The sequence below is a fragment of the Brienomyrus brachyistius genome, chromosome 22 (assembly GCF_023856365.1).
Source record: "Brienomyrus brachyistius isolate T26 chromosome 22, BBRACH_0.4, whole genome shotgun sequence".
Lineage (NCBI taxonomy): Eukaryota > Metazoa > Chordata > Actinopteri > Osteoglossiformes > Mormyridae > Brienomyrus > Brienomyrus brachyistius.
In genome coordinates this window covers 14,340,672-14,363,665 of record NC_064554.1, presented here as the reverse complement: position 1 = coordinate 14,363,665, position 22,994 = coordinate 14,340,672, and the positions used below count along the sequence as shown (strand labels likewise).

At 46.9% G+C, this 22,994-nt stretch overlaps 1 protein-coding gene across 2 annotated transcripts in view; it reads right to left on the bottom strand.

The window, feature by feature from the left end:
• The window catches only part of si:ch211-278a6.1 (SRC kinase signaling inhibitor 1), a 104,572-nt gene extending 99,283 nt beyond the window's left edge, over window positions 1–5,289 (bottom strand). For both annotated transcript variants that reach the window (XM_048991754.1, XM_048991756.1), the window contains exon 1: window positions 5,087–5,289. In XM_048991754.1, coding sequence (XP_048847711.1) covers window positions 5,087–5,108 — 22 coding nt within the window. In that variant the 5' untranslated portion in view covers window positions 5,109–5,289. The remainder of the gene's footprint in view (window positions 1–5,086) is intronic.
• Between the last annotated feature and the right edge of the window lie 17,705 nt (window positions 5,290–22,994).

Genomic DNA, 22,994 nt, shown 5'->3' with positions numbered 1-22,994 from the left:
CCTACCAGCATCTAGGCCAGGCTGGTGCCAAGGCAGACCAGACTGACGTCCACCATAATGCTAGACCAATGGCAAGCTGGCTCGAGAGTCTCAGCGGTCTCAGTGGAGTCAAAGTCCACCGTCACCTCAAGAGGCCAATTAGACCAAGGAGGGGACAGAATGCCGACAACCAGAATGGCTACAGGGAAACTGACGCGCCGACAGAGACCGTCTCCGAAGGTCACCTTAAGAAGTAAGACCTGTTGGCAAGTCGTCAACTTGTGTGTGAACTTCATAAAGCCAATGGCCTCTGCCTTTAACAACCTCCTTTGGGAGGACATTAAACCGGCATCGCTCAAAATGCAAACAGCAAAACAGCATAACCAAAGATATAGCTGCTCCCTGCAGAGGAACCATCAAAAGGTTCCTACACGTTTGTACTGCACTTTGATCAAGGGAAGATGGATGATATATACAAGCCACAAACTGAGGCACAAAAGAACAAGGCTTAAGTGGACGGGCTGAAAAGGAGCAGCGAGCCAGAGGAAAGCCAGGCGGCGGAGAGGTGCAAAGACCACGGTCAGCGCTGTGCGACAAAAGCAGGGAGAAGCCAGTCCCATCCCACCAATAAAAACGTAGAAATAGAGAAAGAAATGGTAGAAGCACTACAAACTAAAATGAACTGACCAATCATGTAAGGAATGAGGGTTAATTACAGGAGACTCACAAATGAAAAACTACAGTCGACAGTCGTGCATCGCAATTTTCCCCATCACGGTTTCGATATATCGTAGGGTCAGCAGAAGATATCAAATGGAAAGCTATAGATGACGCACAAAGTTTAGTAACTCATACATGCATTTAAATATACGTACGATGCTGGGTTGGAGGACAGCAAGCATGTTGCTGGCAGCCTCTCACGTGATATCTTGCATTGATCTTTGTATCTCACATTTGTAAGTGGATCATAAATATTGCACCCCCCTCGACATAGACAGGTTGACTACAGTGCAGCTCAGTGGTGGCGAACCTGATCCATGGAGAGCCGGTTCAGGTTTTTTGGGATGACCTCTCAATCAGCCAATAATAAAGTAGTAGTTTTCAGCTCCAATCCTGGGGACCCACTGTTATTGGCTGATTGTGAGGTCATCCCAAAAACCCGGTGTAGCTCATCAGATTGATCTAAACCGCAAAGAAGGCGGGACTTCAGAAAGGAAACGGTGGGGCGTTTTCATTTAAAGCCACTGGAAATCATCTCCTCTTGCTGATCTGCAGAGTCAGTCCTTTCCAGCACCAAACGCCCCCATAAATTTCCAGCGCACCTATGTGGGAACGAGTGACTTCATCTTGCATCCTTGCAAACTGATCATTATAGAGGGCGAGCTCATAAACATCCCTCAACCATTAGTAAGGACAAGAGCCACCAGCTATTCCAAAAAGCCCTCATATCACCACAGCTGATTTATACGTTTTAAAAGCCGGAATATCTTCAGTGAACAATCATGACCGTGGAAAACATCGAAATGCAAAGACTGATGATGATCATTAAGTCTTGTGTCTTCAGTGTACAAATCTCTACATCTCTGCCCGATAACAGCTCAGATAAAGGTTGAGTTTCCGTCATTCACTCATAAGCTGCCCACCCAGTCCTTTTAAGGAACGCATAAACATTCATAAACGCTTCTGTCAGGAGTCAGAGATCGCTAGGCAGCTCTCAAGAGTGCTACACGAGGCCTTACCACATATATTTGCAATGCAACATGCCGTACATAAACATTCATAAGATATACAGTGCATCATTCATGAATAAAATATAGAATAGCAGTACTTTAAATCATCCCTGTGGGAAAAGTGGGTGGTTTTCACATATCGCATCTTGTATATGGGTAAAAGCGATATTTGGGGACAGAGCACAGGTTAAGTCAGCGCCCAGCACCCCTGGAGTAGGTGGGGTTACAGCCTCATCTCAGGAGTGGCGAACCGGATCCATGGAAAGCTGCTGTGGGTGTGGGCTTATGGGATGACCTCTCAATCAGCCAATAATAAATCAGCCATTCTCAACTCCAGTCCTGGGGACCCTGTTATTGGCTGAACGAGAGGTCATCCCAAAAACCCACCCCCACAGTGGCTCTCCTTGGATGGGATTTGCCACCCCTGGCCTAGCACAGAAGCTCAACGATGATATAATTACTCCCCCAGCTATGGGATTCCCCCTCCCGCTGAGCTAGACACCAACCCAAGTCCGCAGATGAAACCACGATGAACGTCTCACGTATGGCCGTTCAGAGAATGCGTTACCGTTTACCCGCTACCCCTCTGACTAATAAGCAGCGACGCTCGTCCTGCTCCAAGCAGTGCATTCGCTGTCACGTCTCCAAATTCGAATCCCTTTGCGCAAGTCAAAGTGTGACCAGGTTTCCTGCATGCTTTGTGTTCCCAACAGAGCTTCGAATGGACAGACACCCGAAGCCCTTTAAATAGGTGCTTCCACAGGACAGGATGCACAGCCGTCCCTGGCTCCCTGCGTTTGTAGTGTTGTGGGCGGAAGGGAGGCTTGGAACCAGAGCGGGAAGACAACTCGCTTTATCCTAGGTGAGCCTCTTTAGACAGGGAAAAAACTCCCGAAGCACATTCCGTTCAGGCCAAGTTTCAAAAATACTGCTCGTGATTCAAATCCCAGAATTGCAGCTCCCTTCACAAACTCATCAGCTTAATTAATGTTGGACATAATACTTCCAATCAGCAAGCCCAGAGGTCCATATTTAGGAAGCAATCTTTGACATCACCTTACACCGGAGTAATCTAATTCCACCTTTACTAGTGTCAACCCATATGAAACGACGCACAGGTCCATCGTATCCCTGCCTCCTGATGGTTACCTTCAGCGGGAATCTCGTCTCTCTGTAGGCATAATTCCGATTTTCCGGCCTGTGGGCCAGACTCAGATTGAGGGTATTTGTCTTGAGAGAAAGGGTCTTATCAGTGACAGAGTTTAAACCTTCTGTCCTGGGCGTCTGCTTCCACCTGGAATCGCAGGCGCTAAAAACCAGGCCGATGATGTGGAACCATCTGGAGATTATTGTCATAGGAGAAGCAGACTGTAGGATTGCCAGGCCCAACCATACTGTAAGTAGGCCTCCCATAGATTAATGACAACAGCGGCAGTTTCAGGTAATTAATAATAGGTAGCTAATAGGTAATTAGTGCCCATTGTACAGCTGAATTACCTAGTTAGATTTACTGTGCAAACGATTATTTTAATAAAGCAAGCAGATTTAATGTTTGGGGCGAAAACCGACATTTGATGCTGGTGTCAGAAATATTTCGCATCCTGTATGGACTCTGTTTTATATCAGATAAACGCCTTTCTGCTCTCATGGAAGCAATACGACCTTCCTGTTTTTATTGCCGGTAGCCGTACTTCGCAAATAACGGCGGATGTCAGAAATTCCACTTACGGACGACCCGTTATATTGAGACGCTAGATGCAATATGCCACAAGCGAGGCCATAAATCCATTTCAGCTGGTCGGGGGCCAAGAGGCACAGATAGCGGGCGGGCTCACGTAATCTCCGCCAGAGCCGTTTTGTAATAATCACACCCCAAAGTGACGATTTGCTGCTCCGTCTCTTTTTAAATCCGGACTTTTCCCTCTCAGCTGCGAAACTGATGAGACCTGCATCTCCCAAGCAGCAAAGCCCCTGAAGGCAGCTGCTCCCACCAGCTTAAGGTCTCCACCGGCACCAGCTCTGAATTCTGAATGGAGGAGAAACTCCACTCCGGCCCTTTTGTGGGCATTTGACTCCGCGCCCCTCTGTTATGCCAGCAGGATCTCGCCACTCGCACTCCCACGAAACAACCACTTTTCTGACCGCCCCCCCCCACCCCCCCCAATGCTCGTTCTTATCATGCTCTTCCCTCCCACTCGAGTCTCCCTCCTCCTGTACTCCATCTGCCCAACCTGATTTCTCACTTCTTCCCTGCCCAGCCAGCCTCGCCACTTTTTCCATCAAAGAAAAGCCGTTTGCTAACTGCTCTCCTTTTCACCTTCCGTCTCCCTCCCTGGTGGAACCAGCTTCTCTCTCCCCCCCCCCAACCCCCCAACACCAACCCCCTTCACCACCTTCTCTCGTCTCTGGAGAATTTCTCCGTAGCAACCAGCTAGTCTCTGGGTAAAAAGCCGACGTAAGCTGCAAGAACAGAAAAGGAAGATCGTCAGGATTCTCCCGACGAGGACAGAACTGCGGGTCTCTGCTGTCTCCCTGCCTTCTGAGTGGCTGTCAGAAAAACTCTATTCTTCCCTCCAGTGCAATTCGCTTCTCTTCCTTTGTGTTTCAACTCCATCAACACCCAGCCTCCCTCGCTCCCTGTACTGTACTGGAGAATCACAACACCTTCCTCTTCCTGACTGGCTCCTTTTCTCTTTTTTAAAGAAAACAGTTTCACAGTTTCTGGTCCTGCCCCCCCCATGCACTTTTGTCCACAAAGGGCTCCTACCTCGGCAAAGACCCACTGAAGCAAATTTAGGTTACAGCATCATGTTAAATCATGTTTCTGCTGCAAAATGAATTGGTCTGCAAGAGACACCCTTAGAATCAGACTTAGACAAAAACAGATAAACGTCCTTAGGGGCTTTATAGCCCCTCGATATACATCAATCCCATCCCATATCACTCCCTGCACACACACACACACACACACACACACACACCATCGTGCAGGTGTGCTGAACTGGCGGCCGTGCGCCTCTGACCCTAATCCCGTCTGTCACCATCAGGTATCTCCGCCTCTAATCCTTCCTCCATACACATTTCAGACGGAGATCAATCCCATGACAGCATCTCACAGCCTGCCATCTGTGAACCCCCCCCCCCCCCACCGCAAGAATAACGTCCAACCGTTGACCACCCTCGCACCTTCCTCCTGTCCCTGCCACACCCCCCCCGCCAGCCCACCCACCCACCCACCTACCCATCTCGGTCACCTTCTCAGCCCCGAGCATCCACCTCGAACCAATACCAGCAAACCGGCAGCCAGCAGTCAGGAAACACGCAAAATCAGAAAAACACCTGCTACAAAAGAATGCATGGAGAGGGATTTCACGTGCCTTGGGAGGGTGCATTTCCCATCCTGCCACACGGACCGCTGCTGGAGTGAGCGACACCCTTCCCCGCTCTTTTAATTCCCCTCCGCCTCGCTCTTCCTCTCCTCTTCACGCGGCGTTAGTCTCCTTCGCTCCTTCCCTCGCTTCCTATTCGCTCTTGCGCCCCTTCAGTCTCCCTTCTCTTTTCTTCCTCCTCTCACCTCCCCGATCCTCTTTTGCAAGATGGCCCGGCTCCAGCCGTGCTCCGATCGCCCGGCGTGCGTGTGTGCGCGTGTTTTTCTGTGCAGGCGCGCGCGTGCAGTCGTATCGGTGGGCATTTAATACCTTTCCCCGTGTGAGAGTATCTGATGTGGGAGAGATGCTCAGCACAGCCAAGAACAAGCAACAAAAAATATTAGCTCATGACAGATTAAGGTGTTCTCTCTCATTCTCCTCTTACTCCCTTACCCTCTCGCTCTCAATCTCTTTCTCCCTCTCGTTCTCTCTCTCTCTCCCTCTGTCACACATACCATCTCTCTCTTAAAGGTACAGTGAACCTCCATGCTGCTCAGGGGTTACGGATTATCTCATACGCTGCAAGCTATTATGGTAATCAGGGGTGGGGGGGGGGGGAGTGAGGGAGTCCGGGGGCAAGGTCTTCACACTCATTGAAGCGACGCAAACGCAAGGGGGACGGGGGGGGGGAATGACCCACCAGAAGCAATGAAGCAGACTGGCTGGGACACAGACAGCATGTCCCTCACAAACAAGCTCGTTCACACGGGGACCCAGATTTCCAGCTGACTGCTTGGCATTTGTTAGAGGCAGAGCCACTCGGCTGTCCAGGTAGCACAATAGGAACAAGAAAGCAAAGTACAACAATTCCAGCGAGTGATGGAAAGGCCAGGAGAGGATTCCGGACAACGGGAGTCAATTCTGAAATGTCGAGCTCCTAACCCTGTGTCATATTACCTATTATCATCCTCCCTAATTACGATTTAATTGGACTCGTAGGCAAATCTTCTGATAATACTAATCGTTACAGGGTCTCACCCACACAGTCAAGCAGTTTGGAACAATATCTGAGACAAGGGGGGGTTCATGTATCAGAGGAAGCAGCCAAGCTTCCTGAAGGACACCTCAAGGAGACGGAGCAGAAGCTGCTGGAGGAGAAGTCAACTACAGGGGCATCAAGCCATGACAGGGCACACACACACACACACACACACACACACACACACACACACACACACACACACACTCACACACACACACACACACACACACACACACACACACACACACACAAAAACACACACACACACACACACACACACACACACACACACACACACACACACACACAAAAACACACACACACACACACACACACAAAAACACACACACACACACACACACACACACACACACACACACACACTCAGACACACACACACACTCAGACACACACACACACTCACACACATACACACACACACACACACACACTCACACATGTGGATAATTTGGTATCTCCAGTTCACCTTAGCATGGGTTTTCAGTTAGCAAACATGCAAACTTCACACACACACACACACACACACACACACACAAATACAACGAATCAAGGCAAAGACTCAAACCCTGGTCTCAAGTGGTGTGAGGTGACCATACTAACCAGGGCGCCACCCTGCTCCACCCTTTGGCCATGCGGTAGAAAAATATAAAACGAATACGAAACAAGTCTAGTCAAGCAGAGTTACAAGCTTCCGAACTTTACACTATTTACCCACATGAAATTAAACACGCCTGCGTGGCCACAGCAATGAACTTTGGGAGAGAGATTGCAAGACCTGACAGCACATACACCGGGCGGGCAAACACCCCATATAAACTGGCTGAACGGAACACGATGGAACCTATAAATGCATTTTTCATAGCAAACAGAAGGGGTTGATGGTGCGGCTTAAACATGCGCTTCGTGTTGGACTGAGAACACAAAATCGGAAAGATCCACCTCCGTGGAAATAGGGGTTATGGAATACAAGGATAAACAGATGAACAAAAAGAGGGAGAAGACAGGAGGCACGGACTTATTAATGCTCGATAAATAATGCATGGGCACTGCGACTGCACTCCGCAGCTCGGCGCTGCCCGTCTGCTCTGCAACAAAGACAGTGCGGAGCCTGATGAGGGCTCCTCCACTTCAGCACCACAGCAGCAGGAAGCAGCCTCTGGTAAACTCGCCCCCAGGGCTCCAAACTGGCAGCGCTGACATCTCCCCCGGATAACAGCAGCCTCGGCCCAGAAATTTAAATAGGAACCGAACCTCGTCAAGCACAGAGCATCCAGCTGTGTAAACTGGAATGTGGCCCTCATGCGGCAAACCCAAACACAAACCGCTTTTGCTTTCGGTCAGAAGCGACGGAACCAGGCGAGGGTGGAGAGCGACAAGGAAAGAGAGAATATGATGTGACCAGTTGACAATGGTTTGGATGTGTAACAGGGTCAGCGAAGGAAGGAAAGAGATACCGAAAAATATGGGATGTCACTTAGAAGCCTGAATTAGTTCTGAGAGAGAACGTCTTAAGTCTAAATTCCAAGCTGCTCCTCGTGAGGCGGGACCGTAAATTACTGTTTATGACTGTCAGCTTCAATCCAAAAATTTGTATTCGACAGGAGTCGCGCACAAGCAACTGTCCTCATAACCGTAAATATAATGCGAGCTGCAAGCCTAATGATTACCGGCACTCAATAAGGACGCCATCAGAGAGCAATGATGTACTGAATCAATGCGGTGGGCCGACGATTTCTGCCCGAAATCCGTGTCAACAATCGGTTGCCGATACAAAGAACAATATTCCGGTGTTTAAGACGGTATTTCAGAAATGCTTGCCATTATACGCCAGAACAAAATCCAGAGAATATTGGGCAATTTGAAGTTTCGTGTGTCACAGAAACAATCAAGACTCGATTAACCAGAATTCAAAAGGGTTTTTAATATTGATTACAAAGAATTTCAAAGGCATTACTGCAGCTACGAAAATTTGATAAGCTTGGTTGTTAAGTTTGGGTTTATCGATATTTTTGAAGAGCGCGGCTTGTTGGTGAATAGCTACTTTCATCTTTTATATAGTGACTGGAAAGGATAAATAATGGTGGGTTTTTCGTCATCGTTCATCTCCGATTCGCAGTACACAGCCAGACTAGAACTTTCCAAATGTACTTGCTGAGCTACGTTTTTATATAATGGATTACTCATCTGTTAATAAATAAATAAATAAATCACTGCATAAGTAAATAAATCACTGCAGATGCACTGTAAGTGGCCCTTTTACTTGGCGATTTGTGAAATATACAAACACTAAATTATCACTCAATTGTAATTAAATTACAAGTTGAAGTAGAAATAAAAAACAGAAAATAAAATTGCGATCTATACACTTACCCCGTACAGGGCTTTGAGGGTGTTGAACCAACCCCAAGAGATAAAGGGCGAAGGGACACAGGACAGAAATATGAACACATCCCCTTATGGGCCATTTAAGAAACATCAATTAGCGTAACTGCACGTCCTTGAACTGCGAGAGATAAGAGGAAAATCAGGGGAAGCTCAAATGACGCAGGTAGGACATGCAAACACAAGCAGGAAGAATGAGCCTTGGGGGCTCCAAGGTCTGCCTGGCCCCCCCCCAGGGCATACAAACATTACTGAACACAGAAAAGAGTGGACATGCTTGCTAGAAGGTAGGTATAAGCTGTGATTAAGAATCACAACATACAGGATGGCTATGGACGGACACGCACCTCCACCAATATTTGTACCCACCAACACCTGGCATTGAAAAAGCAATTGAAAGGATGGAAAGAGAGATGGATGAAATGACCACACTCCACGTTACTCAGAAGGTCGTCCCCAGAGAGCGACAAAACAAAGGGGATCTCTGACGTTGTTTTGGCTCCAACAGTTATGAGCCTCCCGTCACCAGCAGGCGCTTTTAGGAACATCTTGAGAGCTCTAAAGGCTTTCAAACCTGCTGCTGGCAGACTGGTAAAAATAAAAAATAAATCAGCACACGGCAGGACTGCACAGCCGGCATACGTAATGTACCCTGCAGTTCATAATGAGTATCGACTTAGCATTAAATCATACGCGGTCAAAAAAATATATAGGTTAAAAAATAAGCGCACTATAAATGGCAGCCAGTACAGATACAAAAAAAGCACAATGCATCTTCCACAACCACTTACTCAATACAGGGGTGTGAGGTGGATAATATTCAGATGAGACCACAGGGCACAAGGCAGGGACACATACTGGATGCCATGTCCATCAGAGAGTATGAAGATCAAGGGGAGGTTAACGCTGTTAAAAGACTAACAGAAACAAGTAAATCCGTTTTTTCTTTCTTTCTTTCTTTCTTTCCAAAAGCTTTTCTATATGGCAGGAAACATGCCTGTGGGCAAACAGGATTATTCTTGCAATTATATGGGATGCAGCGCAGATGGCTCAGCTTCCATCGGCATGCACAATTAGGAATTAATGCGGAGAGCATGTCGCAAGATTCCCGAGAAGCCGCGTGCTGCACGGCGACCCTGGTGACGTCAGCACGGGCATAAGGTCTCCGTTCGGAAAACCGTTGGGATGGATCCATTCATCAGATGCACAAAATGAATGATTAACGGACCACTGCAGACAATATATTAAATATAATGATGGACCAATGATTACCACAGGAGGAGACCACATGAAGGGAATGATTAAGTATATGATTATATGCTTACTGACGCAAAACAACTAGGCCTGTTTCATTGTGTACATGACAATAAATGCTTTTGTTCCATTCTTTTCACTTTGTAATTCTTGTTTTTCCCCTTTTACCTGATGTCTGCTTATTTTGCCTTGTATTTAACCTCAAAAACAGTTTAATAATGAAACTGCCGAACAGTGTTGTTACATAACACAATTAGGCCTACATCAAATTAGAAATCGGGCCTAATTATTATGTTTTAAATACTATGAATTAGTTTTAATGCATGTCAGGTGTTAAAATATGAAGTGACTACCAATAGTAGCAATAGAGACTCGTTACTCTCTAATCTTGCATCTGAGTCCTAATCGCATGTGTTTTTCGATCCATTGCATAGGCCGCCCATCCAAACATACATCCATCCATTTTCTGAAACCGTTTCCCCTTTTCAGGGTCACATGGGATCCAGAGCCAATCCTGGAGGCTTTGGGCACAATGCAGGGAACAACCCAAGATGGGGTGTTAACCAATCACAGGGCACATGCACACCATTCGCTCATACATGCACAGCTATGGGCAGTTTGGGAGTTCTACAGAGTCATGGGGGAGACTCAAACTCACCCTCCTCTCCACTGTGTAGGTGTTTTATTTTATGTACGGATTACGCAAATCACCTGGTTGCCTATGGAGAGAGGGTTTTGTGACATATTCAATAAACAAATATGTCATTTCAATGATTATTTAAATTACAGTATAAACTGTCATTCAAATGATGGTTTAAATAATCATTGAAATGTTACCAGCAACCATTAAAATTATCTGCCAGTCACCTATCAAACTCAGTGGGCGGGGTCTAAACAAACCCTAACATATGATTGGTTACATTGCAAGCTAAGTCACTCAATGACATATTTATAAATAGTCGTTTAAGTGGCATTTAATTATAGAATATTGTCACAAAACACCGCCAAACTTGCCCCCCCCCTTAGCTTTCTGACTCCTTTATCCACTTTTCTTTATCACCACGTACCGATCGCACCGCCAAACGCGTCGTGTGCTCGGCCCCTTCCCTGCTACGTCATAGTTGGCAGAAACTTAATTAATTTTCTACAACGCGACTTAAAGACAATTTAAGTGGCTGTTTACTTAATTTTAATCGTGCAATTAAATCGCACAATGCGGCTTTAATTATTAGGCTAAATGAACACAGAGCAGTCGCGCATATGATATGCAGTGCAGTGGATTTAAGAAGAGTGCAACTGTCAATGTTGGTGAACTTAGAACTGTCGTATCTGTAAATGTGTCTTTGGAGGCAGACACGAACAAAGAGCATGGCGTATTAAAAACCTTCTAAATACTTTAGATCAAATTCTGTTAATGAATCATTTACAATGTTCTCTTTTCGTAAATTATCCTAAGAAATATCTTACTGTACTTTGTCGACACGTATTTGTAGGCGAAATGTGTGGATCTGTAAACGAATTTTATTTCTGTAACGCTGCGCGGTAATAACCTGAGAATTGGAGCCGCGCAGGTGCCAGAGAAAGTTAATGCCCGATTTCATTTTAAATGTCATAAATCGACACAAACAAGATCCCACGCTTGTGTTCTTCTCATAATATTACAAAACTCTTAAAAAATAAACAATTTACACCTAAAGAGAAACAAAAGGTTTTAATGGTCAGCCAAACACCCGCAAGCGTTAGGAAAATTGTAAAGTGCCAACAACTTTCGTTTGTAGGGTTCTATGATGTGCGGTTGATCTTAAATACATGATTATATATACATTATACATTATATATATATATATATATATATATATATATATATATATATATATATATATATATATATATATAGAGAGAGAGAGAGAGAGAGAGAGAGAGAGAAATTGCCTAATAAAACGTGTTGTCTACACTGCATGACGTATGCATACATACTGTGATAGTCGCTACAATAGTCTCTTATTTGCGACAATCGGTCAAAAATTGTATTTGCTCTAGCTCATTATTATCATTTTAGGCCCAAAGGAGCTGCTCCGATGTCTTATATAACAGTGCATTCTAATCAATGGGGTTCATTAGCTGGTGCTATCCGTACACGTTGTACATCTACAGCACGATTGTTAGTTCGCAGTCTAGCCTGGAAGGCAAAATGCAACTATCACCTGCAATTTGGACGAAAGCAAATCACCGGTTCTTGCCTAATAGCACGACATCGATTGTTACATTTCTCGATCGGGAAGCAGTTTGATTGGTGTTGCCTTGGCGTTCGTCCTCCGTCCTTCACCCACAGGTGTATAAAAGAGAGAAAATCTTTGTACGTTCAATTTGATTTATTCCTGTTTATCACACTGTGGGGCGAGTGATTTTTTTAAAATTTTATTTATTTATTTATTTATTTATTTATTTATTTATTTATTGTTTTTGGTATGAGATAGGAACGCTTTCCCGATACCGTCCCATCTCGCATAACCATTTATCCAGGACAGAGTCGTGGATAGCCTGCAGCGTGTCTCAGGGTGCACAGGGCAAGAGGCAGGGAACAACCTAGACAGGTTACCCGGCCACTGCACAGCGACATTCTAGATTTTTCTGCCTGGTTATTATGTACACAGGATATGACATCTCAGACAAGTCTGACTGTGGATTTTCATAAGGCGAATTGGCAGCACAAAGACCTCCCAGACGACTGGCACTGCAAATTCCATACATTGTCCTGCACCTCGGCTCCACTTAAACTGCCTCCTTGACATCTGTATGCTTGTTGCGCATTATCTGCCAGAGTTGTATGTTGCTTTTTAATTTTTGCCAGATACATAAATGTAAGGTTCTAATGTAGGATATGAGGAGCGCCTGCTGGAGAACAGAGATCTCGGACTGTAGAAGTGGCCTCCTGGTTCTACATGCTACAGTCATTTTATAAATGGTTCCTCACACCGGCTGTAGAGAATAGGATTCAAGGTGATTTCTTACAATACAGCAGTAGTTCTCAGTCCTGTCCCTGGCAAGCAGAATGTGTTCATTCCAACCCACACTGCTTTCAACTTGCCACATTCATTATTAGCCTATGAAGGACCATATAAGCCTGATTAAGGTTCTGGGGAGGGGGTGGAACAGGACTGAGAACCACTGGAGTAGAGAGACACTGTAGGCATTCGAGACTGGATGGCCACAAGGCCACTGGTTTAAAGAACATCAAAGTCAGTAGAACAACAATCCTTCCTTCCTTCCTTCTTTCTCTAATTTCTTTTCCCTTTCTTATTCCTTTTTCTTTCATTCTTTCATTCTCGCTCTTGCTTTGTATGATGTATTGCAATTCACCCTCATCAAGCACTGTGATGAAAATTTCTATACTGCCCTAATATTCTTATATTTTTCCTACACTGCTATTTCGCCCCTTGCACTGTATACACTGTATATGTACTGATGCTGCTCCTATTGTCCCCTCATGCACCAGTTCCCCACCCTGCAACCCCAACACGAGAATCTCACTGTGTCCCTCGTAACACATGGCGATAACCCCCCCCTCCAAAGGTGCAGTGAATGGGGTTCTGTTGTCCTCTGCATGCCAGGGGACAGTTACGCATGAGGCGAGTGCAGGCAGGTGAAGGAGGCATTCTTCTGGAAGGGTCACGGGAGGCAGATCACCGCTCTCGCCGGCTCCTATCGCCCGCGCCGAGGAGTTGTGGAGGGTTTTCGCACGTTTAGCCAGTGGGGTCAGCTCACTCTCTGAATGCCTCACTGGACTGGACACAGATTCAGCAAGGAAGACCGTACCCTTACTCAGACTCATTGTCCGTTCTATATAGCCCAAATTCTGTCAGTTTTTTATACTGACAGAAAATGGAAGGGTGCAGGTGAGCACTGAAAGGGAACTGAAGAGATGAACAGGACAAAACGATCAGCTTCATCTGTCCATTTGCAGCAGAAAGCCTGGGCTCGGCTGCTGGAAATTGGAAGGGAAATCATCAGCTGCCTCTTTACTATGAGAGCTTAGAGCAAACACCTCCAGTTAATCTCAAAGGCAATTCAACCCGCAGTCACAGGAAAACCCGCCCCCTGGAAGTGGACAGCAAATTAGGCGATCAAGAGAGACACATGACTGTCTCTGCAGGTCAGATTCAACAGCGCAGTCATTATTCTTTCAATTACACGATGAAAATGATGGGGGGCGGGGGGGGGATCTTATATATATAACGCCCCAAGTCAGGGTGCAGCTCATCAAGGTGGGGGCAACTGTATTATTCAACACACCATAAAAATACTGATGCTGCTACTCGCTGCAGCGGAAATTTATATTCTTTGGAGCAAATGGCACTTTATTCCACCGTGAAGCATCCAGCAGCGAGAGGATGGTGCGAACGTGAAAAGAAAAGGAGGCCCGCAGCGAGAGGATGGTGCGAACGTAAAAAGAAAAGGAGGCCCGCAGCGAGAGGATGGTGCGAACGTGAAAAGAAAAGGAGGCCCGCAGCGAGAGGATGGTGCGAACGTGAAAAGAAAAGGAGGCCCGCAGCGAGAGGATGGTGCGGACGTGAAAAGGAAAGGAGGCCCGCAGCGAGAGGATGGTGCGAACGTGAAAAGGAGGCCCGCAGCGAGAGGATGGTGCGAACGTGAAAAGGAGGCCCGCAGCGAGAGGATGGTGCGAACGTGAAAAGGAGGCCCGCAGCGAGAGGATGGTGCGAACGTGAAAAAGAGGCCCGCAGCGACAGGATGGTGCGAACGTGAAAAGAAAAGGAGGCCCGCAGCGACAGGATGGTGCGAACGTGAAAAGAAAAGGAGGCCCGCAGCGACAGGATGGTGCGAACGTGAAAAGGAGGCCCGCAGAGAGAGGATGGTGCGAACGTGAAAAGAAAAGGAGGCCCGCAGCGACAGGATGGTGCGAACGTGAAAAGGAGGCCCGCAGAGAGAGGATGGTGCGAACGTGAAAAGGAAAGGAGGCCCGCAGCGAGAGGATGGTGCGAACGTGAAAAGGAAAGGAGGCCCGCAGCGAGAGGATGGTGCGAACGTGAAAGACGACGAGGCCCGCAGCGAGAGGATGGTGCGAACCTGAAAAGAAAAGGAGGCCCGCAGCGACAGGATGGTGCGGACGTGAAAAGAAAAGGAGGCCCGCAGCGACAGGATGGTGCGGACGTGAAAAGAAAAGGAGGCCCGCAGCGAGAGGATGGTGCGAACGTGAAAAGAAAAGGAGGCCCGCAGCGAGAGGATGGTGCGAACGTGAAAAGGAAAGGAGGCCCGCAGCGAGAGGATGGTGCGAACGTGAAGAGGAGGCCCGCAGCGAGAGGATGGTGCGAACGTGAAAAGGAGGCCCGCAGCGAGAGGATGGTGCGAACGTGAAAAGGAGGCCCGCAGCGAGAGGATGGTGCGAACGTGAAAAGGAGGCCCGCAGCGAGAGGATGGTGCGAACGTGAAAAGGAGGCCCGCAGAGAGAGGATGGTGCGAACGTGAAAAGGAAAGGAGGCCCGCAGCGAGAGGATGGTGCGAACGTGAAAAGGAAAGGAGGCCCGCAGCGAGAGGATGGTGCGAACGTGAAAAGACGATGAGGCCCGCAGCAAGAGGATGGTGCGAACCTGAAAAGAAAAGGAGGCCCGCAGCGACAGGATGGTGCGGACGTGAAAAGAAAAGGAGGCCCGCAGTGACAGGATGGTGCGGACGTGAAAAGAAAAGGAGGCCCGCAGCGAGAGGATGGTGCGAACGTGAAAAGAAAAGGAGGCCCGCAGCGAGAGGATGGTGCGAACGTGAAAAGGAAAGGAGGCCCGCCGCGAGAGGATGGTGCGAACGTGAAAAGGAAAGGAAGCCCGCAGCGAGAGGATGGTGCGAACGTGAAAAGGAGGCCCGCAGCGAGAGGATGGTGCGAACGTGAAAAGGAGGCCCGCAGCGAGAGGATGGTGCGAACGTGAAAAGGAGGCCCGCAGCGAGAGGATGGTGCGAACGTGAAAAGGAAAGGAGGCCCGCAGCGAGAGGATGGTGCGAACGTGAAAAGGAAAGGAGGCCCGCAGCGAGAGGATGGTGCGAACGTGAAAAGGAAAGGAGGCCCGCAGCGAGAGGATGGTGCGAACGTGAAAAGGAGGCCCGCAGCGAGAGGATGGTGCGAACGTGAAAAGGAAAGGAGGCCCGCAGCGAGAGGATGGTGCGAACGTGAAAAGACAAGGAGGCCACTAGTTTTACTTTTTAAAATAATTCGCCTTAAACAAAATTGTATAGGACTGGTTGAGAGATGTGTGTGTGTGTGTGTGTGGGGGGGGGGGGGGGGGGCAAGTGAACCAGAGTGTCTGCAGTGAAGTCTAGGTTGTCTTAACTATATGAAAGGCAAAACCACCAAGCTGAGGAAGGAGAAAAAAAATAACTTTTTGCCCGCAATGTAGGGAAGGTCCAGGTACCTTGGCAGGCCGGAGAGGGGGGGCATCTCACTTTCCCCCAAATGAACAGGGTAACCTGCCAGTCATCCCACAAGAGCACCAGCAAACCCACATATATGACGCAACAGACAGCGTTAATATAGCACCTCTGAGGAGGAATGATAGGAAAAGCAGGCTTATGTTCCCCAGGGCAAATTCAGGTATAAATATCTTTTCCCCGACTTCTTTCTTACATGACCTGGCCAATGCCTATAAATACAGAAAGGTGCCGTTTCCAAGGTAACGCCTCCGTGGAGAATCGGCCATGTTTGCTGGAAGACAGAGATTGGAAGGTTACAAGGTTTTGCTCTGATGCTGCATGGCGGCGGGGGGACGGGGGATGGGGGGGGCAGCATTCGGTGACCAATACCCCTTATCAGACATCTCAAACGTATTTCAGCCTTTCTTTTAGCCTGAAAAATGTGTAAGGTCTTATAAGCAAACCATGAATATTACAATCCATTTTAGTTTCAAAGTTCGATATTTATCTTTAATGGCACGGATGAGTGTTCATCCGGGGCGGGGGGGGGGGGGGGGGATTTCTCCCAAGGGAAAAGCAGAATTAGAAAACAGATTATATTATTTCAGTATAACGATGACGTGTTAAGGCTTGCAGATGGACCTCCTCAGACCCCCCCCCCCCGTCCCCCGTCCCCCCCGTCCCCCGTCCCCCCCATCAGGGCTCCATACTTACGCATAGTAAAGCTTGTTTAACGATGCTCTGTGCCTGTGATTACTTTACACTGTTAGTAGTGCATCGATCCTGTGACTGGCTTCTTCCATTGGGTGAGATATAGATATTTCTGAGTGGGGTGTTGAGCCCCCCCACCCCCCCCCCCCGTACTCTTCACCCTAGTTTACTGTACGACATCGGTACCAGGTCCTTTCCCGCAGAACCGATTTATTGGATTCACCTTGCAATCTCCAGCGAGCCAGGAGAAGAAAAGCAGAGGAGCTTGAAACGACGCCTCCGGACTGATGCTGCGGCAGCCCTGTGACCACAGACCTAACGCCCCCATGCGTCTTCGGACATAAAAGCCCAACATATCCATTTCATCGGCAGACATCCCTATATAACTTTTCAAGCACACCACGGTGCTTTTGACAGGGGTTAAGCAGAGTCTGACCGATTAAAAATCAACTCAATGAGTATATACCTCCCTCTAGTGGTTATACGGAACATAGCACTCAAGTATGTCGTCACCGCTTAAACAGCTCTGTGAATAACAAGCTCCATAAAACACCATTACAAGGTCATACAGTTGCCACATTCATGCCAACATTTGTTCCAGGTTATTACCGAACTGCTTATAAAACTGGCCACATGGCACATCGAAGTGTACGCCCAGTGTTGGACTGGTATCCAGTTCAAGGTATATCCCTACCTTGTGAACTACGCTGCCAGGAATAGGTCACCCCACCCCCCCCGACCCAGTATTGGATGGCGCAGCTGGAAGATGAATGTAAAAAAAAGGGCATTTTAAAAAGTTATGAATATTTAAATATAAAATATTAGTCAGTCTAAATAGTAGTACATTGTTACTGAGTGGAAACCATTAAGCTCAGAAATAAAGATCCAAATGAACCATTTTTTTTTTCCCAAAGACCTCTCACTTAGGCTTAAACAGATGGGACGTCTGCGTGCTCGTTTCCTAACAGTGGCAATCATGCCTAATTAATTAAATTGTTTGGAATAAAATCTGGCATACCCATGGGGGTCCCAGATTAATAACCACCGTGAGGGACGGCGGGCCCTATTGCGGCAGGCAGCTGAGCCGCTCCAACCACAGGTTACCTTCTAGCGTAAAATGGTGATAAATGACGGCGCTTGATGGGTAATTCAGTACCGCCAGACCCCTGAACGCTCGGAGGATTTGGTGCCAGGCACGGACTGGCCCTGGCCTAGTTTGGGGAGCTGCCCGAACGCGCGGATTTTGAGCCACGTGATCGCGCTCGTGAAATGTACAAAGGGGATTCCCGCCCATCGGCGTCAAATTATACCAAGGGAAGCCCCCCTGATTGGCGACAAAGTAACAAATTCAGGCTACTTGACAGCAAATTCCCAGACTGCTTCTTGTTGCCAGCCTGCTTCAGATTCGGCACCAAAGAATCTACATGATGCGATGCAGTCTGAGGTACGCCGGAAGGTCAGTGGCCCACACCCCATCCAGTCAAACTTCAGAATGACTGCAAGGGGGGGGGGGGGGATAAGCAGCACTTCCAGCTTGAAGTTACAGGTCATGTGGCATCAGCACATCAAATCGAAGTAGTGCTGGGAGGGAAACAAACAGCACGTTAAATGCTAGAGCATCTCTGGCAGAGGCTAGCTGGTGTATAAGGCACCTGTGACCTGTGACCTGTGACACGCCTGCCACTGTCCCAGATATCACCGGGGGGGGGGCATGAAAGAATAACACAGGCAGTCCTGTATCAAGCAGAACAACCGCCCACAGGATATAGCAGACAAAAAGACCTCTGTGAAAGAAGAGAATAAGCTCCGAAAGCAGGGCTGCAGAGAACGCGTGTTTCACAGCCACTCACCAGGCTGACGTACCTCTTGATCTTCTAGTTGCCAGATATCAGACTGGACAACACACTACTGTCATTGTTATTTTACTTTTTGACCAACACTTTCATCTTTCCCTCCAAAGCAATGTTCCCAACCTGGCTCCCTCCCAACTATGTCCATAATTGATACTCAGCTGTAATGCACATATGCACGGACAGTCATAACTGCACCGTACATTGCTATATGTATTAAAGGGCAGAATGTCTGATAGAACGATATTCAGACAACTTTGCACATTCCAGCACACGGCATGAAAAACATCCAGTCTATCATCTTTTGATAAAAAGCATGTATTACTTTCCTTTTTTAAGTACACAGTTTAAGTACACAGTGTTTCCCAATCCGGTCGTCAGGGTCCATGTTTTTGGTCCCTCCCAGCTCCCTGCAAGACGGTCCAAATTTTTGCTCCCTCCCAGCTCCCAGTAGAAGCAAAAACGTGACCATCTGCAGGTTCCCGGGGACCGTACTGGGAAACACCACTCAGAAGTAATTTAATTAGGCCTGTTTTTGCAGCTCAGTGTTTTTAATGAGGCGGTGAGTGTTAATCAGGGATGGGAGTTAAGCGGAACCCTGGGCCTTGGGCCACCTCAGGTTCACAGCTGACCTCCTGCCCCCAGTGCTTCCAGCCTGTGGACATCAGCGGGGTGGGGGGTGAGGGCTACAGCCGGTTGAGCAGAGCACCGTGTAGCAGCGTGAACAGATGCACTGACCACCATCCGATGAGAGAATCATTAGATCACCAACACCCCCCCCCCCAAACACACCACAGCCGACTGTTTGTTACTTCATGCCGGGCTGGACCAAGATAACATTTTTACAGCCATGAAACCACCGGGGAAGGTTTCAAAAGGCCATTAATAAATGCCCAAAAGTAAAATTACCATATTAAATGCCTCATTTTTCCACTGGAGTCCATCTGTGACACTTGTCAGCATGATCGCAGCGCACTGCAAAGGGAGACGGGTTCGAGAAAGGTCTGCGACTCAGGGTGCCCAATCAGTCACTGCAATCAGTGGCATTTAACAAGGGCCAGATATGGGAGGCAGTCAGACGGCCGCAGGCAGAGCCAGGTTCATATGCTGCGTTACACACTGAAAATGTTATGTATGATTTTAAAGCATTGATTTTTCTTGGACAACGAACAATGGTTGGTGCCAGGCGTCTCGGGATGAGGTCATCAGTGCTGCGGGTGTGTGACTTACGACAAAAGCAACTGGGAAAAACCCCTCAAAAGAGAGGATCCTAGAGACAGAGAGAGACTGTAAATGATTATAATAAAAGTCATTTATCATTATCACTAGCACACGTTGCCTCAAAGAATGTGCGTGAGCTGAAAAATACAATTAAGCTCAGATTTTATGCAAGATGTCCATTTATGTGTGAGGTGCATTTCACTTGCGTGCATGGATGCGTGGGCGGTCTCACAGTAAGTGCATCATTAAGGCTAGAGAAGAGCTTGTCTGCTAGTATACAAGCCCAATACTGTCATCATTCAGGCAGAGGAGTAAACAACTAGCATTAGCAAGAAAATCCAGCAAAGATATATTTGAAATTCATTACATTCAGAATCGCCCTCCCCTGTGTGATTCCCTACCTGCTCCTGTCCAATTTCCCTTGTCATATCATGTTAATAACTTTGTGTGCAACAGAGTAAACATCTGCTGACCTGCACAGCTGACAGCGTGTCTCTGCCAATCGCAAAATAACACAAAGAACTTGCCAAGACATATCAGCGCACACTGCCTCTTCTACAGACCAAGCAACATTAATTCAAAGTCAAGATCAACTTTATTGTCATTGTGTGCATACACAACGAAATGAAGCGACGAGGTCAGGGATTCTGATTTCCGACATAACTGATGTCATTGTGGCGTTTCATGACAATCATTGGCTTTAAATCCGAGGATCCATCTGGTAATACTGAACCCCCCCCCCCGGCTGTCCACTGCGCAAAGCAAGGCAGTGGTACCATATGAATTAAGTATTTATGCAGTGCGAAAGTCAGTAGTGGGTTGCCGTGGGGACAAGGCAAAGGCAGTGACACTCCTTTCTATTCATCCTGACCCAGTTGTGTCACCTGTCACTCATCCCCCTAGAATATCTCACCAGCAGCTGAGCAAATGGGAGTGTTTTTTTTCTTCCAAATAAAAGGTTTTGCCATGAAAAGGTTGCCTGGCATATTATTTAGTCTCTTACAAAGCGTCTTGTTGGTATAATATCCTTTTCATCCTACTATGGCGTCTCTATTTAGAATTTGAAAAAGATTATGCAATTATGCTAAAATCCCATTAAGAATGCTAAGGTCTGTGGGTTTATGTGGAAAAATGGGCCGTCTCCTGAATTTCATGATTTAACAGTTTTGTCGGAAGCGGAAGCTGGTACCAGTCAGCATGTCCAGCTTTTTTATATACATTTTTTTTTTCATGGGCAGACAGACCTACAGGTGACTAACGGGACAGGAAACACTAATTCACAGTCCTCTGACTGCATTCTGTCACATTAGTTATTTACACCAGTTTTAATATTTGCTTTTGACAAAGACAAGATCTAGTTATCAGTCAGATACCCTATGCTACTTATATATTTTAATATAAATGAACTGACTAAATGATCAGCTGCCCTATACACAAAAAAAGGTCAAATTTAGTACCCTCATAATTGTACCTTTTAAGATACAGAAGGAGACTTCGAGGAACAGCCCAGTGGTACAAACAGCATTAATGTACCATCAATGGTACAGAAATGTTTCTGAGTCCATTTTTGTACCTAAAAAGATACATTTACCTACAGCTAAGGGTACAACTGGCAGACCCTTGAAGGTACAGCCCCAGTGACAAGCAAAGGTACAAATGTTTACCTTTTTTTCTTAGTGTGTGTGTGTGTGTGGGGGGGGGGGCAAAGATCAGATATCAGCTGGAAAGGGCACTGGGAACCATCGTTGGGCTGTCCTGCTCGAACAGACGTCAGGGGATCCGTAATAAGTCAGTGCTGAGCAGTGCTGAGCTTGGACGCCAAAGAACATCTATACAATCACTTAACTTACCGTGCAAGCATATGGTAATATATCACGTAGTTACATGAGATGAATGCCTAATGTGGTTGAATGAAACTCTATGGCGGCCTTACTTTTCCGCACACTTTACGGGACAAAAACAGTGCATAAAGTAATTAGAGAAAACGTGATTTTACTGCGGTTTATTATGTAACAGGCCTGTGTACGCGATGAAGTTACGTGGATTAAATCATCGCAAAAATAACCATGTCAATAATAGGCGGATATCGTCGTACCGGCGATTTTGCACTTGAATGGGTACAGCGTGCAAATAAAGGATCCATCGCAGCCTGCAAGGTGCTGACTTGGTAAGAACAAACAGCTCGCTTACCGCGGGCTCCGTGCTGAAAAGGTCAGGCGAATCGGACGCCTCTGCGAAGGTCACCGCGGCTGGGATCGGCGCGCCGGACAGCCGTCAGCACCGAACCTCCGCACCAGGGAAATACGGACACTGTCTTCACTGAGAGGTTTAACCTTTTCCCCACTGAAGTTGGTGTAGATCATCGCATAGATAAGGGAGTGTCCGTGTAAGGTAAAGTGCGCGTTACTGCGTTGTTTGCCATCCACTACAACAGTCCTTATTTCAGCAATTGTCGCTACAGTTTTGCGATGTTCAGGCGGTGCTATTTAGTGACCCGTCTCTCGATTTAATTTGCTAAGTTATTTATTGATCTACTAAGTACGCAAGATTCAAATGCAAAAGCAATTTCAGCTGTGTGGAAAAAAAAACACATATTGCGAGATTGTTTTGTAATAGAGATCTCTTTATTATAGTGCATTTATCAGATGTTACAAGATGAGTTAAAAAAAAAAAAGCTAAAACCAAAGGGAAATGTTCTTAACAGAAAGTAATTTGCACACCTGGTGTCGATTTTACAGAAACTTTGCAAACTTAAAGCTTCACATTTGAACAAGAATAGCTAAATGAAAACTGCTGAGTTAAAATACATTTCATACTTAAGTTCATATATGTTTTAATTACTTGCCACTTACATAATGAGATATATCATTCAAAAATCAAGTTTCTTTTGTACTAGGTCTATATTTTCATGGTAGACAAAGAGACAAAACAAGGTCAAAATGTAAATATTTGAGTCGTGTATCTTTACACTTAACGAGTTTTGGTGCGCTTCACAAAAATAACCGCAGCTGTCCAGTTGTAC